This window comes from Triturus cristatus, chromosome 3_1 (genome assembly GCF_964204655.1).
Source record: "Triturus cristatus chromosome 3_1, aTriCri1.1, whole genome shotgun sequence".
In the NCBI taxonomy this organism is placed as follows: domain Eukaryota; kingdom Metazoa; phylum Chordata; class Amphibia; order Caudata; family Salamandridae; genus Triturus; species Triturus cristatus.
Genome location: NC_140583.1, coordinates 810567028 through 810591650, shown reverse-complemented (window position 1 = coordinate 810591650; position 24623 = coordinate 810567028). Strand labels below are relative to the sequence as shown.

The following is a 24623-nucleotide window of genomic DNA, read 5'->3' as shown; positions in this document are numbered from 1 at the left end:
CCGCCATCCCTGAGAGTACCCTAAGTCGCTTGTTCTGGGTTGTCTAATCATTGGTAGCTTCGCTATAGTACGGAGAACGAATGAGACACTGATGCTAGTCGGACAGGGGTTCTGGGTACTGAGGTGAGTTTTTTGGTACACCACAATTCACTGGTGTCCTGGTTCCCTGTGCACAGTTCTGTGCATGAGCAAAATCCCAGCAACATGGCGCACCTAACGTTTGGTCATGTATTCGAGACTCTTTAGTAGTGCTTATATTTGTCCACGACACCCTCACTCCTGTTTCCCGTTGACAGAAGTGATGGATTAACCTACCTATATGGATACATTGTAGGTTCATTCAAGCTTGATAATTAAAATGTCTGCATTTTGGATTACTACCCTTTTTGTGGTACACTATTTTTCTTCACTGTGTCCTTATGGGTGACATTAATATGCACCGCATAGTCGCGGAGCGCTCCGGCGTTATCTGTTGCAATTCAGGGTGCCCGACGATGGTATGTCTGTAATCTTTGTGGTGAGTGCCGATGCAGTGTTCCCCTTTGAGCTTTTGAACTCTTGAGTTACGTTTCTTGCAGTAGATGCGGATGATAAAACATTCCATTCTTACACTGCCACCGCAAAACCTGCGAATTACACACCATATAGGAGTCAGGAGATTCCGATTTCGGCATGGCAGCATTGTATTTGGTTCAATGGCGCCCTCCCCCACGCCGTAACTCCGGTTCGGTTAGGTCCCTTGTCTATCCCTGGGGCCACTTGGCCAGTCTTGGCCGGGTTCACACCAAATCCACGTTATTTGCAAGCCCCAGTGGATGACATACGTCAGCTACATACCGCTTTGATAGCGGTATACAGGGCTTTAGTGCAATACGTTTCACGCAACCTCCAGGTGGGGGCACCTAGAGTTGCAACACAACCAATTGGACCAGCCGGGCTTTCTATTAGTCCCGTCATGGTTAATTTGGTAATGGGCAAGCGCCCCCAGAATAAGGACGATATGCCTTATTTGACCAACTGGAAGCGGTTTTTCCTAATACGACTCCTGTTGAAAAACAAGGGATTCTGATGATTAGTTTGCAGAAAGACTTGGTACCTGAGGTGACCGATTGTGAGAACTAGGGTAAAGTATTTGCAGCAGTCTATGCAAAGTGCTTTGGCACACTGTCTATGACTGTGCTGCCCTCCGTGATCAAGCGTGTTCAGGATGAGCACGGTCGGGAGGCGGCGGTCGAGTTGGGAATGAGGCTTGTCGGAGTATTTGACGTAGTTGTTGATTTCATCCTTGCTAACGTCAAGGGAGATGCAGTTAACTTTCAAGTGTCAGATGAGTTTCGCCTCGTCGCCGACGCCGATAAACCCCGGCAGTTACCGAAAATTATTGCAGAGGCTTATAAAACCATTGGCCGCAATAGTTTGGGTATTTAAGCCTTTTGCTAAAATAGCAGCTCAACTGCAAACTCAGATGGCTAAGTCTACTAAAGACGACTGTCCAGTTTTTCCTAAACAAACATGGAAAAATAAGAAACAAGGGGAAGCAGCAACAGAAACAAGGGTCGCGTCCTGCATCACCAACACCAGTGTCTACTGAACGCACATATGAATTGCGCGATCGCGCGAGAATTAGGTCTCCTGATAGATTTCAGGTTCCTGATCAACGTTCTCCTCATTCTTCACAGGAAACCTCAGTCTCACAAGCCGGTGGAGGAGAACGCGGCAGAGGTCGGGGTGCCCCGCAAGGACGTGAGCAGCCCCGCCCAGCTGATGGTAAAGGCAAGCAGGACGACATTCCACGTCAACGCCCTTCGTTTTAAAAAAGAAAGTTGCTGCATTAACCTCGAGGTATGCCACAGATAGTGAAAACACAGCTTCGGAACCTGACATGGGCGCTCACGCTGCTAGACAGAGCAGTGGAGGTTACAATAGTGCGGCAAGCACTGCTTCCGTATCTGAAGGCGACAGCAACTGACACGTTCATTACTGTAGAAACAGCTGACACTAGAGTGGCTCCCCCTGACAGACTATATGAAATAGTCCTTTTAATTGAAGGTGACATACAACGTACAATAAGAGGGATTTTTGGGGAAAATCTGACCTCTACATATGACATTTTGTTAGCGGAGGCGGACTTGCCCCCACCTTTTGTTGTGGCCGCTCCTAGAGGGGAGGAGGTAATCCTCCCTAGTTTTGCACATACTGTGCCAAAGGAGCAGGCGCAGAGCTTTGCAGAAGAGTGGGCTCAGGTGCTTGCACCGGCGTCATACAGTACTCAAGTTGGTTGGGATAAACTCTCGCCCAGGCATGACATTCCACTGCGGTCAATGCCACATGCACAACCCCAATATCCCATGCGGCGAGAAGCGAAAGCTCCCATTGCGGAAATCCTTGACCAATTGGAATATCAAGGCGTAATTTAAACATGTGTGTCACCCATGAATAATCCTCTATTCACTGTGACCAAACCTGATGGATCGTACCGCCTAGTTTGAACTCTCATTGTTGGATGTGTGCGGTACAAAATACCCACAGTTCAGCCCTGGTCGATAGTCTCGTAAGAAAAAGGTTTAACACCACACTTGACATTTCCAATGGCTTTTATAGTCATAACCTGTCCTCTATTAGTAGTCAATGGACAGCCTTTACTTCTGGCGGCAAACAAAAACAGTTGAAAAGATTATCCATGGGCTATAAAAACAGCCCAGGCGTCTTTGCCGCGCGTGTTGTCTCTCTGTTAGAGAGTATTGACCCTGATGCTTACTCGTATGTTGACGATATTTATCTCACAGACGACAAACTATGGCCGCATCTGTGTCACGTTGACTGCATCATTGTCATGTTTGCGGACTACGGTTACAAATTTAACTTTGCAAAATCACACATTGCAGACTACACAGTGTTGTTTTTGGGCTACAAGCTCAATAACGAAGGACGAGGTTTAGCACCACACTTCCAGGAGAAATGGGCATGTTTGCACGCTCCAACAACTCTGAAAAAGTTACAATCTTTGCTGGGTTTTTTTAATTTCGGGCATACTTATATTCCCGATTATGCCCAGCGTATTGAGCCGCTATATGCCTTGATACAACCTACTTTTACCAAATCTTGCTGGCTTCCAGAACACTCAGCTATACTGCAATCTTTGCAGGCTGATCTTCTTGCATCTAAATACTTACTGACTCGGGACAACAACACTAACCTGGTAATAAGAATTGTGCCAGGCGCAGTGGGTTTCACGTATTTAGCATTTAATGAAGGTGACACAGTCCCTATTACTTACAAATCACACTTGTACACTTCGGCTGAAATGCGCTTTTCTTCTGTCGAAAAAGTATTGACTGCTGTGCAGATGTCGATACTAAAAGAAAGAGCGATGTCGCAGGGGAAACGCAAGTTGGTTGTCACACCGTATCCTGCCCTTTAGGCAGTGACGAGAGCCAGTGCACCAAATTCTAAAGCTTTGCATCCGCGTTGGATACAGTGGGCTACATCCTTGACGTCTCCGGATGTCACGTTTATCTTTGATTCCTCATTGCAAACTCAGGAGTATTTACAGTATGAATTTGTTCATCCAGCTCCTCAGTCCATGCCCGCTTGAGGATTACCATTGCATCATTTACACTGACTGTTCAGCGCAACCAGCGACGGGATCAAAGCGTGCTTATTCAGCAACCTGCACAATAGTGGCGGGTACCATGATGAATGGAGAATTCAAGTCCGATGTGGTGCACACGTAGACATTAGGGCACTGTACCGCCCAGTTGGCAGAGTTATGGGCTCTAGTGCTTGCACTGGAGTTTGCTGATCCCCGTGCGACTACTCTTATTGTAAGTGACTCTTACTACTGTGTACAATCTTTCAATGAAAATTTATTCTTTTGGACTCAGAATGCTTTTCGTGATTCCAAATGTAGCACAATCAAACATAATGCTTTGGGTTCGAGTTGCAGAACTTAAAGAACGTCTACCTCTCGTGAATGTAATTCATACTCTTGGTCACCACCGCGTAGGAGTACACGCTATTGGTAACAGTTTAGCTGACAAAGCAGCGAAAACAGCAGTGGCGACATATCTAGTAGCAGCCATTACAAGATCCAAAAGTAAGATTGATGAGGACATCTAGGCAGCTATAGCTGCGACCGAGAAGGGAGATAATTACCCAAGAGGTTTCCCTTCTAAATACTCTTATCATTTAAGTCCTGATAAAGTTCCCTATGTGAGAATTAACGAGGTTGGTGACAGATTGATTCCCAACGTGGACAGCAGACTATACTTGATAACAGCAGCTCACCAACTCATGGCCTCGGCTCATGCAGGCGTTTCAGCGACTGTTACTATCTTGCAACAACGTTACTGGTGGCGCAGATTTTATAAACAGACTCGTGATTATGTCTTTACTTGTGACATTTGCCAGTAGATTAAACCTTCGACTGCTACGCGCCCACCAAAAACACAGTTGTACATATCTAATAAACTGCTTGGGTGTGTTTATTCAGATCACTGCGGTCCTTTGACCTCTGATACTGCATCTTAGTTGCAGTGGATTTGTGCACACGCTTTCTATGGGTTTGGCCACAACGCGGCGCTGATGCTCGAACTGTCATCAGGGATGTGCGTGTCTTTGTGGGAATTTTTGCATGTGGTACCCTCCATTCGGACCAGGGTCCGGCGTTCGCCTCTAAGGCGTACAAAGAAGCCATGAGGTCTTTGGGGGTCCGAGTCAAATTTTTGTCTCCATACCGGCCTGAGGGCAATTCTGCAATGAACTATGACTTAAAGCAATCCGTACTTGTATTAGGACCCCAGTTCTGATTACTTGCATTAACACAATCCGGTTCATTTTCTCATCCTTTCAGATATATGAGTTTTTTACACCCAGGTAAGCCCAGAGCTGACCACCATCCACACTCCTCTTGTTCGCAAATTTTATCATGTGAACCTATGTTGACTCAATCACATTTTCGTCCTTTTCAGTGAATATCCAACCACACAGTCAAACAGGTAACTTGTTGGCAAACACATCTGTTTTGTATTAGAGTCATTGAGATTGAGCCCCCATTACATGATCCTAATCAGAAAAATGGTTCGGTTTATTTTTCACATTGGCCCCTGACGAAGGAACCGGCTGGTTCCGAAATGCATTGGGCATTTAAAAAATCTTTCTGCTGTGTATAAGTTTTTATGTTATTGCAATATGTTCAGAACATACAACTTGGAAATATGTGAAAAATGATTGTATCGATGTTACTCATGTACAAATGACAATAATTTGTATTGGCACAAACTACTACATTTTTGAATGTTGTCACATCTGATAATCATGTGTAAAACTTCAGAGTAAGCTTTGATTTATCGCTGAAAATTAAAAACACACGTTTCAAACAAACCAGTGTCAGGAAGGACACTTTGTGAACAGTGCTCAGTTGTATACAGGCTCTCAACCTGTCAACCTGTCAATACCCGGTCTTGATTACAGTAGGAGAGGACAAACTCCTACAGAACTGATGCACCGCTGTCTCTTCAAATTGATAACTTTTGATTAATTCACCACAACAAAGGAGTGCTCTCCCCACACAATTGCTGTTTAAAGCAATCCTTGACAGCTAGGGTTTTAGGTACTGGCAGAAACTGGTTGGCACATTTGTATAGCGTACAACGTGCACCTAATAATCTCCCTAGAAGGTCTCTGGGTGGGCGGAACCCATACGAAATGCTCTTTGGCATAAAAATGTTTGTTCCGGACCTTGATGGTCTCGACATGGCGGCGGCGGCCCCACCCTTTGACGTAGATGATCATTCTGCTGTGTTACAGAATCTAAAAGAAACTCGAGACAGTCTTGCAAAGGAACACTTGCCCTCCACAACTGATGCTGCACTGCAGATTCCGGTAGCAGGCTGGCTACCTCGAGTCTGAGACCTGGTCTGTGAGAAGGTGGAGAACAAGAAGGAGTTCAGCCCCTCTTATCGTGCACCTGTTCCAGTGCTTGGTGTAAATGGTACAAGAACAGTAATTTTACCTCCACTTCCTGGTCGCAAGGATAACAGGTACATCTCCATTGACAATGTCAAACTACAACAAGTGGCCGATTCTTCTTAGTATGACTCCAGCGGTCTCTTGTCCAGCAATGCTGAGAAATTCTGTTTTGGCCTCGGCAAATACGAACAGGCCTGACATTGCCATCGAGATGCATCCAGTTACTAATCCATTATTGAATCCACCAGCTGGTGATCCCCATGGAAATACTGAATATACCTATCCCACAGATATGTCGTTGCCTGGTGTGCAGAAAAGTGCAGTTGACCTATCACGTTTTTCATTTGACACTAACTCTACAACATCGAGAGCCCCATCAAAAATTTCTATTTTTGCTGTATGGTTTAAAAGACATTTTTTAATTCCATCTTGGACTTATATTTGGTTGGTGCTCATCTCAATTTTTTTATTCATGTCGATTCGATTTGTGGTTGTCTTTTTTCGTCTTGTAAACGGACATTATCGTACAGAAAGATCTGCAATTAGATTAATTGATGGAACTTTGGCACCCCGCTCCTCATCACACATCATGAAGAGGGACCAGACTTTTGTCAATATTACTGCCTGGCCTGTGTTAGATGGGATTGTATGGGATGCTGTAAAATTTCAAATTCATGGCCCTACAGAGGTGATAAATGTCCCCAATGTATTTCGTGTTTCTATGGGGGATGTTGTGAAACAAAACATACGTTCTGATGATTGGGATGTACAAGCCGTTGAGGCTCTTTTTTCTGATTTGAAATAATATGCTGCTTTTGATGCTGAAGATTTGTACTTAGACTGAGCGAATTATGCAGAGTTGTTTTGTTACCAGCACTATGGCAATCATTTCCTGCATAAAGCTAATACATTTAGAAATGTAGTTAATTATACCCAATGGGAACACTGTCCAGCCCCCATTGAAGGTAGTTCAAAAACTCTATTGAAAAAATTTACATATTTTACTGACTTTAGTCGATCCAATCCAGAAGCCTTTATTTCAAAGTAACTGCTGGGTCCCCTTCCAAAGTTAGACTCACACACTAAATTACTGTATTCAAAGTCCTTTATGGACCAATTAGCTATAGGGGGCTATGAGCTGTGGAAAGATACAATTGATCTGAAATCAGTTTGGGGTTCTGAAAGCTGGCAAGTGCAAGGCATAGAAGCTTTACATCGTTTGTGCCTCATCCCTAACCACATGTTGTTTTAGAATTCTAGTATTTTCCAAACTACTTGCTTTGGATTGGCTACTTCTAAAAAAAATAGATGCCCCTACTATTCCTAATCTGGGTGTTTATCCTACATGGGACAATCACACAGATATGTCCCTTGATGAATTGCAGTCCCAAATTATTAATGACTCCTTCAATATTTCCAACTTGGATCCCCAAGGATGGTTATTATGACAAAAAAGATCTGATTTACACATTAGATAATATTGTTTCATCTGTTGTGGATATTGTACAGGATGACGTGTCTGTTTTATACCATGGTCAAAATCAATTGCCTTCTATAATGCAGTTTGCATGGACTTTACAACCATTGAAGTCTGGGAAAGTTCCCTGGGACTACATGAATACCTCATCTTTGTTTTTACTGTTTAATCTGACTAATAAACAACAGTTTATGTCCATGAAGGATGCGACATATTCGCTTTTGCATATTGAAAAATTGGAACCTTTACCATTTTCTGTGGCCGAATCTAACTCGGCTGTATGGCTCATTCATGGGTTAATAACACTACCTTTTCCCTTGTTTAAATTCAATTCATGTATGAAACACTATGCCTTAGGCAGATATGAACCATTAGGTAGCGCTTTTCTCCATGAAGTTTGGCCACTCCCATTCACATACAGGTGCCTGAGAGACGGCAAAGAAGTTTATTTAAAAAGAGAAGAGTGCACTTTCACGCCTGATCACTCACTAGTATGCAAGAATATACAATTGCACGGTGCGTGTAACATCCAAGCCCCGAATTTGGCTTGCATTTTAAAGGGAAATCCAGTGCCCGCTATTACACCCACTTTCACATTACTAGCTAACGGTAGTTATTTGTTTTTAAATAATGAAGCATGTTGCGGGATGCTATCAGGGATTCCGTACATTGTAACTGTTTCCCAACGTGTAGTTTGCTGTAAAAATGTGCTTTTCCCGCCCCCTTATGGGAGACTCGGTATATCCATCTGCCCTTCCATACCGACCTTGAAAGCAGAGTTCAACAAGATGAGCAGAATAAGGGCTATATTGTCCCAAAAAGAAGTCGCCCTTACTTCTTCTCGTGAAACATTTGTCCTTCACGTAGCTAACACCCGCACCGATGTGAATGCGCTTTTGAATACTGATCTCCCACTTCATTTCGGCGCTCTAATTCACACTATATTCAATGCCTCGTCAACAACTGGCTTGGCGCATTTTTTCAAAATTGTGGGCTCCGTCCTTGTGATACCGGCATTTTTTCATTCTATTTTTTCCAGTATCTTTGGCGGGTTACTATTAATTCTCGCCTTGGCTGCCGGTGTGTTGCTGTTGATTTGTTTGCTCTGAAATGGCTGCACAATCTGTGTCACAAAACAGCCTACCCCGGCTGTTCCAGTTTTGCAACCGGATGCTTGAATACTATGGAACGCTACCTCTGGCCACTTTGAGTGTAGCCTATGGATTATCCTTCCGGTTCTCATACTTTACTTGCGTGCAACCTGTTTTCCATTGCCTCGATTGTTCATTTGAGTGGGCTTTGGATCTGTGCCTCTCCAATACAGTGTCTCCTGCCCCGGATTATGATCGACTGAAGTGTCCCTTAGTGGCTCATGAGTTGGACTGTTCTGGTATCGGGATTATGGCCTGCGCGGCTGCGCATGGAGTTCTAGGGAATTGGAATATATGTGCAGCGGCACTTGACTTCATGACACGAAGTTACCTTGAAGAACACGCAAATTGTCCTCTGATGGTGGCAGAGGCTTCGGCTATAGAAAAGCATGTATGTTCATTTCCTTTATTAAATTGGATGGCTCTATCCTTTACTGACGATAATAATGACTTCCTCTTGGAAGCTGTGGCAACATACTGTGCTTACACGCTGATGGATTGAATTGGCTCATGTCCATCTTCGAAGCCTACGATTTTTTTCTCCTCCTTCTTCAATGATGGGCGTTGTATCGCCTGTTTGTGGTCTGTTTTATTTTTGACACACAACTTCGAACTTATCACTTCCAAATATCCGGTTTTGGCAAATTATGAACTTGGTTTTGTCACACTCGAACTTGAACTCTGCGTTCCTAAATTGCATCCCTTTTGTTCGTGGTCCGATCAGGGGAGGGTGTAGTGAAGACAGGGTTCTGCTTGCACACACTGTTGTGTTAGCATAAGCGTATTAGAAGTGTACACTGTTGGCTGAAGTCTTCAAGATCAAATAACAATGTATGCTCAAGCTTCAGGTTGATCTACCCACGCTGTAGACACAACACACACACACAACTGCAAATATCTGAAACTCGGGTGCCTTTAATATTGCATTGCATGCATGATGCTGGCACTTGGAGAAAACCTTTCCATCTACAGAAAGCGTTGCTTATCCTGTGATGTGATTCACCGAAGCTGATCTTGGAGGTATGGGGTTCCCCATTCAAACCTAGAGACCTTCTATTGTTATAAAACTAGCTTCTAGCCAGGGGAGGGTGGTACACAAGGCGCAATAAGACCTGTTTCCACTATAATTATAACATGATTCCTCCCTTTGTGTTTTATGGAATTGTAATAATGCTGATTGTTTTATTTCTAATCATTTGCCTGCTTATGTTAGCCAAAATACTGCATCTTAGAGCACGTAGTTAAAAATAAACATTTTAAACTTCTCCGTGTCTCCGATTACTCACGTTGTGGACTTGTATGAGAATAAAAACGAAAGAGTGTTCTTGATTCCCACCATCCCTGAGAGTACCCTAAGTCGCTTGTTCTGGGTTGTCTAATCATTGGTAGCTTCGTTGTAGTACGGAGAACGAATGAGACACTGATGCTAGTTGGATAGGGGTTCTGGGTACTGAGGTGAGTTTTTTGGTACACCACAATTCACTGAGGTCCTGGTTTCCTGTGCACAGTTCTGTTCATGAGCAAAATCCCCGCAACATGGCGCACCTAACGTTTGGTCATGTATTCGAGACCTCTTTAGTAGTGCTTATATTTGTCCACGACACCCTCACTCCTGTTTCCCGTTGACAGAAGTGATGGATTAACCTACCTATATGGATACATTGTAGATTCATTCAAGCTTGATACTTAAAATGTCTGCATTTTGGATTACTACCCTTTTTGTGGTACACTATTTTTCTTCACTGTGTCCTTATGGGTGACATTAATATAGCACCGCATAGTCGCGGAGCGCTCCGGCGTCATCTGTTGCAATTCGGGGTGCCCGACGATGGTATGTCTGTAATCTTTGTGGTGAGTGCCGATGCAGTGTTCCCCTTTGAGCTTTTGAACTCTTGAGTTACGTTTCTTGCAGTAGATGCTGATGATAAAACATTCCATTCTTACACTCCCACCGCAAAACCTGCGAATTACACACCATATAGGAGTCAGGAGATTCCGATTTCGGCATTCACCAAAACTAATCTTGGAGGTATGGGGTTCCCCATTCAAAACTAGAGACATTCTATTATTATAAGACTAGCTTCTAGTCAGGGGAGGGTGGTACACAAGGCGCTGTAAGACCTATTTCCACTATCATTATAACATGATTTCTCCCTTTGTGTTTTATGGAATTGTAACAATGCTGATTGTTTTATTTCTAATCATTTACCTGCTTATGTTAGCCAAAATACTGCATCTTAGAGCACGTAGTTAAAAATAAACATTTTAAACTTTTCCGTGTCTCTGACTACTCACGTTGTTGACTTGTATGAGAATAAAAACGAAAGAGTGTTCTTGAGTCCCACCATCCCTGAGAGTACCCTAAGTCGCTTGTTCTGGGTTGTCTAATCATTGGTAGCTTCGTTGTAGTACGGAGAACGAATGAGACACTGATGCTAGTTGGATAGGGGTTCTGGGTACTGAGGTGAGTTTTTTGGTACACCACAATTCACTGAGGTCCTGGTTTCCTGTGCACAGTTCTGTTCATGAGCAAAATCCCCGCAACATGGCGCACCTAACGTTTGGTCATGTATTCGAGACTCTTTAGTAGTGCTTATATTTGTCCACGACACCCTCACTCCTGTTTCCCGTTGACAGACGTGATGGATTAACCTACCTATATCGATACATTGTAGGTTCATTCAAGCTTAATACTTAAAATGTCTGCATTTTGGATTACTACCCTTTTTGTGGTACACTATTTTTCTTCACTGTGTCCTTATGGGTGACATTAATATAGCACCGCATAGTCGCGGAGCGCTCCGGCGTCATCTGTTGCAATTCGGGGTGCCCGACGATGGTATGTCTGTAATCTTTGTGGTGAGTGCCGATGCAGTGTTCCCCTTTGAGCTTTTGAACTCTTGAGTTACGTTTCTTGCAGTAGATGCTGATGATAAAACATTCCATTCTTACACTCCCACCGCAAAACCTGCGAATTACACACCATATAGGAGTCAGGAGATTCCGATTTCGGCATTCACCAAAACTAATCTTGGAGGTATGGGGTTCCCCATTCAAAACTAGAGACATTCTATTATTATAAGACTAGCTTCTAGTCAGGGGAGGGTGGTACACAAGGCGCTGTAAGACCTATTTCCACTATCATTATAACATGATTTCTCCCTTTGTGTTTTATGGAATTGTAACAATGCTGATTGTTTTATTTCTAATCATTTGCCTGCTTATGTTAGCCAAAATACTGCATCTTAGAGCACGTAGTTAAAAATAAACATTTTAAACTTTTCCGTGTCTCTGACTACTCACGTTGTTGACTTGTATGAGAATAAAAACGAAAGAGTGTTCTTGAGTCCCACCATCCCTGAGAGTACCCTAAGTTGCTTGTTCTGGGTTGTCTAATCATTGGTAGCTTCGCTGTAGTACGGAGAATGAATGAGACACTGATGCTAGTCGGATAGGGGTTCTGGGTACTGAGGTGAGTTTTTTGGTACACCACAATTCACTGAGGTCCTGGTTTCCTGTGCACAGTTCTGTGCATCCGCAACAGAAGCACCGGGGTTCAGGGCAGGACCAGCCGTAGCGGGTACTGGGGGTTCTCCTGGTGGGCCGGAAGGGTGGGCCGCTTTTGGACCATTGGCGGCTGTTTTTGGTACAGGGGGCCAGTTTTCCACCAGTGCTGGAATATCAGCCCTCTGTACCAAAAGCAGCAGCAGTGTTTTCCAACAGCACCCTCGGGTCCTTAGGCCCTCCCCTCTCCCCATGACTGGTCTGACTCAATTGCTAGGGCTGCGTTCCCAGTCCAGCCCTGCTGGGGCTTGCTCAAAGCTGGAGCATCCACAGCATGGGGAAAATTAAGTGCGAGAGCTTAGTGCTCGGCTGTCCTCATCCTGCTTGAAGCATCAATCAGAGACAAACTAAGGACAGGCTTGGCCTAGAAACTTCCTCACCTTGAAAAACAGAAGGCAATCAACTTTCACTGTCTAGTAAGCTGTTCTCAACCCCAACCTTTCGTATGCTAAACCGAGGGTATAAAAATGGACCTCACTTTGCTTTCATCTGTAATTTTGTGAGGTAAACTTTAAAGGTAAACCATCAGAAGACATTCGCTCCAGTATTAGAGATACTCCTTTTTGATATTTGCATTAGATGATCATGTTATTTAGTGTATATACGCTTGCACATAAGTTTGATCATGAGGTAACTACTTCATTGACGACAGCCTAAAGATCTATTTAACTATATTTGTGTCCAGCCATTTCTTTACGCTTCCTACCCCTAGCTGATCAGCTGTCCAAGCTGAAGCGGTGGTCTAGTAGTAGCGTGCAGCAGACAGCAGGCAGGTTTTAGATCTTGGCAGACAGGTTACTCTGTCACAACGGTAACAGATATCCCATGCCCCGAAATATAAATCCCATTATATAATATGGGATTTATATCACAGTGAACTGGTTATCCATCAAGGTGGTGATGGAGTAACCAGTCTGCCAAGATCTAAATCAGGCCAGACAATTCTTCTGATTCTAGGGCCTACCAGAGTACCTAATATACCACTATCTCACATGCAAATAATGTCCCTTTCTGCAGTTTTGCATGCTTAAGAGTATACACTCCCCCAAAAGTCTACTCAATGTTCCTAAAATAACCTGCATGAAAATGTTACCTTTACCTTGATTTAAAACCTCTGATTGTCAACTCTTATGTTTTTCTTTTGAAATACCCTCTCCTTACTTTCCAACCTCTGCATGCCTCCTTTCTCTGAGTACAGCCTATTTTAAAACATGTGCATAATTGCCTTAATCTGTACTATTGTATTTCTGCAAATTACCCACACCTCACTCATACCTAAACCAGGATACTCTCATGGATCATTGTGCGCCCACGCACACGCCTCCACGACGCTGGGATCCAAGAGAAGGGCCTGGACTGGACCACCTCCTTCCTCTCCGGCAGAACCCAGAGCATCCACATCCCCCCTTTTCGCTCCGAATCCACCAAGATCATCTGAGGCGTACCCCAGGGCTCATCCGTCAGCCCAACACTGTTCAACATCTACATGGCACCGCTCGCCCACGTCGCCCGACTGCACGACCTCAACATCATCTCCTACGCCGACGACACTCAGCTGATCCTCTCCCTCACCAAGTACTCCCACACCGCCAAAACCAACCTCCATGAAGAAATTAAAGCTGTCGCCGAGTGGATGAAGACCAGCCAACTGAAGCTAAACTCGGACAAGACTGAAGTCCTCATCCTCATCCTCGGATCCACCCCCTCGGCCTGGGACGACTCCTGGTGGCCGACCGCACTGGGAACAGCTCCAACACCCACCGACCACGCACGCAACCTAGGGTTCATCCTCGACTCTACCCTCTCCATGACAAAGCAGGTCAACGCGGTCTCGTCCTCCTGCTTCAACACCCTCCGCATGCTCCGCAAGATCTACAGGTGGATCCCCACCGAAACAAGAAGAACAGTCACCCAGGCCCTCATCAGCAGCAAGCTGGACTACGGAAATGCCCTCTACGCAGGAGCCTCGGCCAAACTCCTGAAACGACATCAACGCATTCAGAACACCTCTGCAAGCCTGATCCTCGACATCCCTCGCCGCAGCCACATCACACCCCACTTGAGAGACCTGCACTGGCTCCCCGTCAACAAGAGAATCACCTTCAAGCTCCTCATCCATGCACACAAGGCACTCCACAACACCGGACCAGCATACCTTAACAGACGACTCAGCTTCTACACCCCCAACCGCCAGCTCCGCTCCGCCGACCTCGCCCTCGCCACAGTCCCCCGCATCCAAAGAGCGACCTCCGGTGGCAGATCGTTCTCCCATCTCGCCGCCAAGACCTGGAACACCCTCCCCATCCCCCTACGGCAGACCCAGAACCTGCTTACCTTCAGAAGACTCCTCAAGACCTGGCTATTCGAGCAGTAGCAGCACTTCCCGCCCCCCCAGCGCCTTGAGACCCTCATGGGTAAGTAGTGCGCTTTACAAATGTTCTGATTGATTGATTGAGTGATTGCGCTTTACCAATATACATAAGAAAGATCACCACCTGTCATTCTTTTAAAGTCTTACCCTGCAACCTATCAACATTTAATCTCATCTAGCTCATCTACTAATCCCACCAACTTTCTTCATGAACTACCATGTCTCCCTTATTAATCACAACACCTAACTCCTACTAATTCAATCCACCTTAAAGACACTGAGCTAAATGTGTATAATGCTCTCCTTGAGAGCACAAGACTAAATCCAATATATAAGAAAAACAATAGCCACTGGAGTAACCACTAACCCTGAGTTCCAGAGTAACATGCTGCCCAGCGTAAAGCACTTCAGAGCCTCAGCAGGGATAGTAAGCACTCTGTAAAAGTAAATAAAATACACTACAATACAAAGGCAAGTATATAGAATAATGTAATTTGCATGTGGTCATGTCAGCCCAACTTCTTCCCACCAGTAACTGTTTCATCTTTACCACAATCTGGGAATATAGATTGAGGCAGATGCAGGAGGGAAAACAATAAGAGAAGCAAAAGGAGTATGGACGACAGCCATCTTAAAAAAAAGAATAAAAACATTGTGAGGAAGCCCATAAAAAATACACCGAATTAGGCAGTGCAAGAGGGTCCGCATTATTTAAAAAAACAAGAAGCAAAAATGAAAACCAGGAAGGGGAGGGGTCACTTCTGCAACAACAAAAAAAAAGGTTGGGGTAGGACACAGGAAACCAGAAACTGAAGCAGGCAAAACCATGGAGACAGGCAGCAGAGCTGTACCCATCTCTGTTTCTTGGTTGTGCCCCTGTTCATGGCAGTATAGCCCATCTTCAATTTTGCCTAGGAGTATTAGCGGGAAGAGTTTTGAAAAGCCACAAACTGAAAACAATTAGGTGGATGAGTAAGTGGTGAAACAGAGGAAATCAGCTGGGGAATACACTATGGAAACGTCACTACTATAGTGCAAGGAGTAGTACCATTTTACATCATTAATAATCCTAAAGCTAATGTAATTTACCAGCAAAACTACTATAATACACCTTACTATAATTCACCTATCTTACAATTATATCGACTAACACAAAATCTAACACTAGCCCTTATGCTAAATGTAATTAAAAGTAATTGCATAAATAATCTTAGCCTGGCCACAACAGCAATCTTAACCCTAAATGAAAATACATTAAATAATCTATAATAAATTGAATAATAAAAAAATGAAAGAAAATTAAATGAAATTAAGTGAGTAATTTTACCCTAATGCTAACTGTAACACCAACCCTAAATTAATCAAGATGAAAATACACTAAAGTACATTAAAATTAATATATAAAACTAATTTCAATTAGTGAGCTTACCTAACCCTAAAACTAAGTCTAAAGTACATACATTAAAAGTATTTAGGCTTTAAGTATTACAAATTAAATGCATGGTAAAAATAAAAGCATAAAATATCTTATCCTAAATTATTTTTAATTTAATAACATTTTTAAACAACAAATGTTAAAACAAATGCATCAGGCCTTGGCAGGCCAGTGCAATAGTTAATTTAAAAAGCAATCACTGCAATGATAGGCCATAAAAATAATAAGGAAAATAAAAGAAAATATGCTTCTTCTTAAGCATGGCCACCATGTGCTTGCAATAAAAATGTTACATTTAAAAAACATTCAGTGATGTGGCTGTTTTATTAACGATGTTTTTAAATAACAAGCCTTCAAGCTGCTCCATGCATTTTCTTTAATATAATTGTTTGCCACTTAGATTAGAATAAATTCCAACCAAACCAAACACTCATATTGAAGGTAGCTACAATGTTACTTAAATACTTTATAACAGCAATTTGAAAAAACAAATGGAACAAATCCCATCTAACTGGACAGCCAAAGTACAGACAAAATAAATAGCTAGTATAATACAAAACAGCTTTGTCACTGAAAAGAAAGGAAATATTTTTGGGCAGAAGTGAACAATGTGCAGTCACTCAAAGTGAAGGTAGACAAAATGTAAAGAGGGTTGGCCCACTTTCCCATCCTGTATGCTATGGTGTGCGGAAGCAAATTGTGAGTGACAGTTTAATCAACCAACGGAAAAAGCCTGATGGATAAAAAAACTTCCTATGTAGGTATATGTATGTATGAATTCATGTATACATAGATATATTTTCACACAAAAAAACAATGGTTGAAGGGACGTTATAGTTAGGGTCAGATTTTACTCATACAAAACTAGAGAAATTCATCTGTTATAGTTACCTGAGTTAACCATAACTCACGCCCCCGCAGAGCACTGCTTATGACCTCACATATTGCACCACTCATGACATGATCAGTGACATCACTGATGACATCACTGATGAATTCTCAAATGACATCACTGATGACATCAGTGATTACATCATCCATTGACTGAGTGTTTTTAATAAGTTTATGAGTGTTAAATCTATATACCTAGGTGTATTGTTGAATCAGTGGGTGTATGAGTGACTGGATGGATGACTGAGTGGGTGTGTGACTGACTGTATAAGTGAGTGACTAGGTGTCTCAGTGAATGTATGGGTGTGACTGGTTGTGTGAGTGTGTGTATCTGTCTGTCAGTTGATGTCTAGGTGGGTGTATGAGTGTGTTAGTGGGTATGTGAATGGCTATATGAGTGATTGATTGGTTTTCTGACTATCTCTATGGTTGTCTGGGTGTCTATGTGTGTGGGTGAGGAGGTGTGTGACTGCCTGTATCGAAGAGTGAGTGGGTGAGTCATTGGCTGTATGGAGTAGTAAGTGTGTGTGTGAGAAGCTGTATGGGTGAGTGAGTGTCTGCATGGCTGTGTCAGTGAATGAGTGCTTTTGTCAGTATGGGTGAGTAACTGGGGATGTGAAAGGCAGTATAGATGAGTGAATGGGTATATGCGTGACTGTACATGTGAGTGAGTGAATGTGAGAGCGGCTATATGGATGAGTGCGTGCTTCTGTCGGTGACTGTATAGGTGAAGACTACATGTTACTATTTGTAGGAGTAAGTGCGTGGGTGTGTGTGTAACTGTTCGGGTGCGCAAGTGACTGAGTGATATATTGTATGGGTGAGTGCCTAGGTGTGTGAATAGTTCTATGGGTGACTCACTCAGTGTGTGAGTATTTGTATGGGTGTATGAGTGCCTGCGACCACCTCTCAGCAATCCCACTGTGTGGGGCTTACTGGAGATAACATGTGGGTAAGTTGGCCCCTAAGGACACTCAGTACCATTGGTGTCTTCATCCCCCAGCCAAGAGCACGCCAGGAGGCGCGTTTGCAGAGTAGTGGAGTAAGGGGGTGGGGCCTCCAGCGAGTTGCCGGCTTCTGATTTTTTTTATTTGAGGAAGATGGACTGTGTACCCCCTCTTCCCTTGACCCTTTTGGGCCCCGGGTACCCCATCCCCCGGGGCCTGACCCATTGTTTCATCTTTTTGTATGAAATTAAATGGGAGGGGGGCCCTCCCGAGGCTGATTTCGGCCCCGGGGACACCATCCACTGGGGCCCGACCATTTCTTTTTCTTAAAAGAAAAATAAGGGAGGGGGGGGTCGAGTGGCTCCGCTACCGGGCCATTTTTGGCCCCGGGGACCACATCCCTCAGGGAAGCCCCCGCGGATCCCGGCATTGCTTTTTACACCCTGGGAGCACTTTAAACTATTAGCCCCGGTGAGGTGGCGGTCCCCAGGGATGTGGGGGCACACATAGGCCCCAGTATCTTTATTTTTAATTGCCCCCAGGACCTGGCCCACCCGGGGGCCCACAGTAAACAAAAGCACAGGAGCCCGCGCTTCATTTAATAAATAAAAATTCAGCCAGATTTGTGGATCCTCTGGGAACCCCTTAACAAGCCTAGGGGGTCAGGATGTTTCTACACTGATCCCTTTTCTTGTTTTTTAATGTTTTTGCTTGTGACTTAGTTCAACCGAGTCACAATATGGCTGCCAACACTTCCTGGTTTGAAGTATTGGCAGCCAATCAGATCTCAGGCACGAGATCGGGAGGGTTTGCAGATCCACCACGGCCAGAGTTGAATATCTAAGAAATCTTTAAATTTCTCAGCACCTACTGAGCGGATTTACACCATTTAACAAAAAGAGTGCTTTCTGGACCAAGAGCTATCTTTCTGCCAAATTTGGTGTCATTCTGTTCAGCAGTCCAGGCTTTAGCTTTGTCTAACGTTTCCTATGGAAATTAACATGGAGAAAAGCGTTTTGAGACCCCCTTTTTCTCAGCCCCTGCTTATCAGATCACTTCGAAATTTTAAAAACAGCAGCTGACGTGACCACCCCATTAGTTTTTTTAATTTCGCGAAGATTCGTCAAACGGCATCAAAAAGATATTGGCTAATCAAAAATTGCTTTTCTTATAAACTAGGTCCTAACTATAACTACCTACTGGTAGGATATATATATATTTTGCTAATAACTTTGGTGCTGTTTGACGAATCTTCACAAGATTTTCAAAACTAGTCTGCGCTCATGTCAGCAGCAGTACGTAATGTTTCAGTATGATCCGTCAAGCGGTGGCCGAGAAAAAGTGTAGGTCCCAAAATGCTTTTTCTTCATGCAATTTCCCATAGAGGTTATAGACACAACTGCAGCCCAAACCAATGAACGGAAATACACCAAATTTGGTAGTAAGTTAGACCTTGGTCCAGAAAGAGTGCTTTTTGTAGTTTGGTGTAAATCTGTTCAGTAGTTTGGGAGTTAATAAAGAAAAAAGAGCTATGTATATCTAGATCCGTGGAGAATCCGCGGATCCACTCTCCAACAGCAATGCTGTGATTGGCTGACCGCGACCTGAAAGAAAAGTTGTGGCTGCCATTTTGTGTATCGGGACACAGTTCCCAGGGGGAGAGCCGGAGTAACAAATAGGATATAAGGGGTTAGGATAGAGGTATCTTGCCTGCATGGGACTGATGGAGGTGTCTGTGACCCCTCATGGGCAAGAAATTGTCCAAAAACATTTTGGGGGGGCACAAGGATCCGCAGATCCACTGCGGTGCTGAGCGTGGCCCCAGTGTGAATCCACAGCTAATCCAGAACCCAATTAAAAAAACACATTTACCCACTCACAGACCCACTCACACACTCTATTACACACCCACAAAACCACTCACACCTACTCCACACATCCATACACCCACTCACATACCCATACAGTCACTCACACATCCTCTCATATACCCATAGTCATACAGTCACAGATACATCCACTCACAGACCCAGAGAATCCCTCACATACCCATCCACACACCCATACAGCAAAACAACTCACACAGCCATTCAGAGACCCACACAGCCACTTACACACCTAGTCATGCACCCAGCATCACACACTCTCACGTCCACTTACACACAAACACAACCACTCACACACCCACTCATAACCCAGAAAACCACTCACACACCCATACAGACACTCACATACCCAGTCACACTTAAATACAGCCACACACCCTCTCACACAGTCACTGATATATCCACTCAAAGATTCAGAAAACCACTTACACAGCCACCACAGACCCACAGTCACTCACACACACACTCACACATCCACTTACACACCCACATAACCAATCACACACCCATTCAGCCTCTCACACAGCCACTGTATAAAATATGTTGTTGTCTTGTATTGAATGTGTGCGTTTGGTCGGGAAAGGATCCACAGATCTGCCTGCAACATAGCTGGCAGACCTCTTATTTGGCCTAGGATTCGCAGATCCAAGTGAGGAATTACAAAAAAAGGATTTGAAAATAACAGTGTTTGGGAAAAGGGTTGGCTCTAAAAAGAGCCTTTGTGTTTATGGTGTGTACATGATCACTATACATAGAATGGGATGTAGTCTTTTAAGTCGTTGAGGAACACCCTGTTGCCTGTGTATATGAAATGGACTCTGTCTTTTTGATATATTTTATCCATTTTGTAGTGCAAGTTGTTATGGTATATAGAGCCCATGTTGTGGAAAAAATTGGGTTGACCACTGCCACTTTTGTCTTTGACAACTGTTGGAGAACACCAATGCAGTATGTGGGAAACGTCTCATTCATTTACCAAAGATATCCTTTATTGGGATTTCCAGTCCTACCCCAGTAGTTGTGCCTAGGTCATTGCCACCAAAGTGCACAATCATGAGGTCTGGATGCTGGCAATCCGCAATGCTGTCAACCAAAGGCAGTAATTGATGCCACTTTAACCCTCTCTGGGCAACCCAAGTAATAGCTGAATTAGGTAAACCTAGGTCCCTCTCAATGAAACTCTTTCTAGCACTCTCTCTGGCCCCAAAAACAAAACTATGGGCCACGATCCAGACTCAGACCATTTTGGGCACAAGCAGAAGTAGCCCACAGGAAAAGGTTGCAGCAGAATGAGGTAGTTTTGAAGATGAAAGGCAGCTAAAATGAAGGGCAGCAGGTAAAATATAAAAGAACACATTTGGATGGTGAAGATGTGCAGGAAACTAAAATTAGGTAGTTACTTTAACGATAAAAGTAACTACCTCTGTGATTGGCTATGGAAAAAATTAAAGTTAAATATACTATAAATTCCTGCAACGAGTGTACTTTACACCAGCTAAACTATCACGCATAGACCCATCTCCATCATCTTATTGCCCAAAATGCCGGACATCACCAGCAGACTATGCCCACATGACATGGACTTGTTATAGGATCACATCATACTGGAGAGGAATCTTTGCCAAGATCACTCTCATGACACACACTGCCATTGAACCCTCCCCTTTCCTAGCCCTACTAGGCTATGTACATAACCTTCCCAAATCACTACACTGCTTTGTAGCAATCGCCCTAATCCTTGCCAAAGGGGAAGCAGCTATTCACTGGGGAAACAAACGCCCACCTACCACAGAGGCATGGATTCAAAGCCTATTACATTGTGATACTAACAGCAAGCTCTATGCTTCTCTTCAGCCACCCATCACTAGACCTCGAGATATCTGGCAGCCACTGCGGGAATGCCTACTCATGCTTGACTCTTCAGGAGAAGCATAATACCCATGGACACCTTCCCTCATGCACACATAATACTGAATGAGCTAACACATGAAGTAAAGTAGAGAAGTGCTGCTACTCTGAACTCCTGCACATTTTTAAGGTGATGTATATTGTCCAGTCTTTTGTCTCTAACTATCGCTATATCTTATTGGATGTCAATACTTTGTAACACAGGACACTATTTCCTTTTTGTTTTTATTTTTCACTTATTATCTCAATCCTCTAGCTGTGGAAATGTGAATTTTTATGTAAGGCACTATGAAAAATCAAAATAAGGTAAAAAAACAAAACAATTTAGGATACTTGAATAGTTAGATGTTAATAGGTGTAGTTTAAAGGTTAAGGGAGTTAAAGGTCAATAGTTAAATACAAAGTAGAAGTTACACAGTTGCAAGGAAAGGATGTAAGGGGGATGGGAATATTAGGGGTGAGGGTAAGTGAATTTAGATGACTAATTGTATAGTGAGATTTAGTTTTGGAAGGCGAAGATCTAGGTCTATTGTTCTGATGTGCACCTGTCTTCAATAAAGTGGTCTTTTTCACACAATAGAGCTAGTATGTTGTCTGTGCTGCTCCCGTTTTGCCCAATGCATTCTATAACAGCAAAACTGCAAGCTAGATTAGAACATCTGCATTAAGTATCAGGAAAAGTGAACCGTATACTAGTGCATCTCTTGTATGCATAGTCCAATCTATATCAAGTATCAACTGAGCCAAAAGTAGCTGAGAGCAACTTAGCTGAGTTCGATTAAAGCACACATGTATTTTTCACCAGCACGTGTGTTATCTGTAATCACGACCTGAAATTACACACCAGCAGCCCACCATCAAATCAGTATCTTCGACAAACAAGTCTTACAGATATATCTGAGCACTATTGGAGCCTATCACATCTTTATCAGCACTCACACCATACTGAACCCCTAACAAGGTCATTCCTATGCACCAGCACACAATTGGATGCATGTCTGGCACTTCTCATCACAAACCTTAAGCAGGAGAACCGAAGGTGTGTGCCAGACCCTTGATCTCGGGTGTCTTGAACTCGGAGGGTTACAAAGATTCCATCCTGCCAATACTTGACCACTACAGTAAAACTCACTTTTCCACAATAACCTTAAACACAAGAGTACTAGGCACACCAGGCCATCCTTAAGCTATATCAACATTTGCCATCAGCCCCAGTATTTCCTTAATCTCAAGGCACCCCACCTAAATGTAGCCATATATATACTACATGAATACAAGGCATGTCATACTTTTCCCCGCAAGAGCACTAGGTACTCTCTCCTTAGCCACAAAACATCCTCCCCGTACTGTACCCTTGTCCTTAATATAGTCATCCATCTTACATCACACTATGCTTAGCCACAAGACATCCTTCTCTACCAAATTCCCGATGCTTTGCCATCAAACCAAACGTCCTCCTCCCCCACCCATCACATGATCACAAGTTTACAAGAAATCCTACACCATTTAACCCTTAACCACAAGAGTACATTAACCAAAAGGGTTCCAGGTAGTCTCCACGACACACTCTTAGACGGGAGCGTGCCCGCCCTGTACCCCACCATGCAGCATGCCACAGCAGGGTTTGTCGCCTCCAGGGTACTTACGTCCTCTGCACAGGTTTCCTTCTTTTGCGTCCCGCGTACATCTTCAGTTTCTCATTAGAGGTGTGCAAAGTAGTCTCTGGGGGCGCACCTTGGCTGTTACTTGTCCATCTGGTTCTCGGAGGCCAGGGGTCCTTGTAAGGATTAAGATCCACACACTACAGCCTCAATTCCAGACTGCCACACGAGCTCACTAACATTCCTAGACCTCGCCGAAGCACACTGAAACACTTGAACTTCACTAGAGCAGCATCAAATCCCTAATGATTCCAACAGCATACTGAAACACCTCCCAGAAAATTCCCAGACATCGAAAAGCACCTGGAAATTACCAAACCGTGCAGCAGCAACCGGGCAACTGGCACTCAGTCTCGCGGCACAACTACAGTCCGTAAACTCACCTGGACACCCCTACACCCTTACTATTCCTGCCCACAAGAGTGCCTAACGCCTTAATTCTCGAAAAAGAACCCATAAACATAAAATCCTCCCGAGAGCAAACTGATAAGCTTAATACTCAAGGGAAACCCCCATACAGCCCATACCCTCACAAAGAACAGTCAAGACATTCCCAGTCCTCGTCCGTACAACCCGTAATCTTCAAAAAGGATACCGACACCCCCTGAACCTCGCACGGACACCGTACTACCCTCAAAAATTCACAAGAGCGCCCAATACCGTTAAAACACATTATTGTATACTAACAGCCAAATTCCCACGTTCTCCACCTGACACCGCTAAATACTGCAACATGTGTTTTTACAGCTCTACTAGGGATCACGACCACATCTCAAACGCGCCCCCCCCCTCCCCCCCAAAGCCTATGGCACCCCCGGGTTCTTTTGCAGCCCAATGCAGCTCCCGATCTACCCGCTGCAGCCCCTTCTGAGCCTCCCTCACAGCCCTGTATACAGCTCTTGACGCCTTAGATTAAGGGTACGCTTTTATTCGCCCAGTTCGTTCCTTCGTCCTATCTTCTTTCTGTCTTCCTCCAGCGAGGGGCTTGTTTTGATTTCTTCTCCCCCTTCTCTTCGCCTCTACCTCTCTCAGGTCTGACCCGCTTCCCCAGACGTCCCTCCTGCTGTTCCTCTCGCTCCTAAGGTTTTGCTGCGCTCTTCCTTCAGAACCGGTTTCCTTTACCCCCTATTCCTTCTCTGTCATTTAGGTTTCAGCCTCGCCTTCATTCTGCTCCTTCTCCCTGCTCCTCTTCTCACAGAACATTTCCACCTTGTCCCCGCCCTCTCCTAACCCTTCTCGTCCTGATATTCCCTCTCTCTCTTGCGCACTCTGTCCACCTACTCACTCCCTTCCTTATCTTTTTTGCTCTCACTTCTTCCCTCTCTCAATCTCTCCATCTTCCCCTACCCTCTCCTCTCTTCA

The 24623-nt window shown here is 44.1% G+C and overlaps 1 protein-coding gene across 1 annotated transcript in view; it reads right to left on the bottom strand.

Moving 5' to 3' along the window:
* Positions 1–23974, bottom strand: part of LOC146861089 (aryl hydrocarbon receptor-like) — an 867902-nt gene extending 843928 nt beyond the window's left edge. Inside the window, exon 1 of the mRNA XM_085645144.1 lies at positions 23247–23974. Coding sequence (XP_085501270.1) covers positions 23247–23287 — 41 coding nt within the window. The 5' untranslated portion in view covers positions 23288–23974. The remainder of the gene's footprint in view (positions 1–23246) is intronic.
* Between the last annotated feature and the right edge of the window lie 649 nt (positions 23975–24623).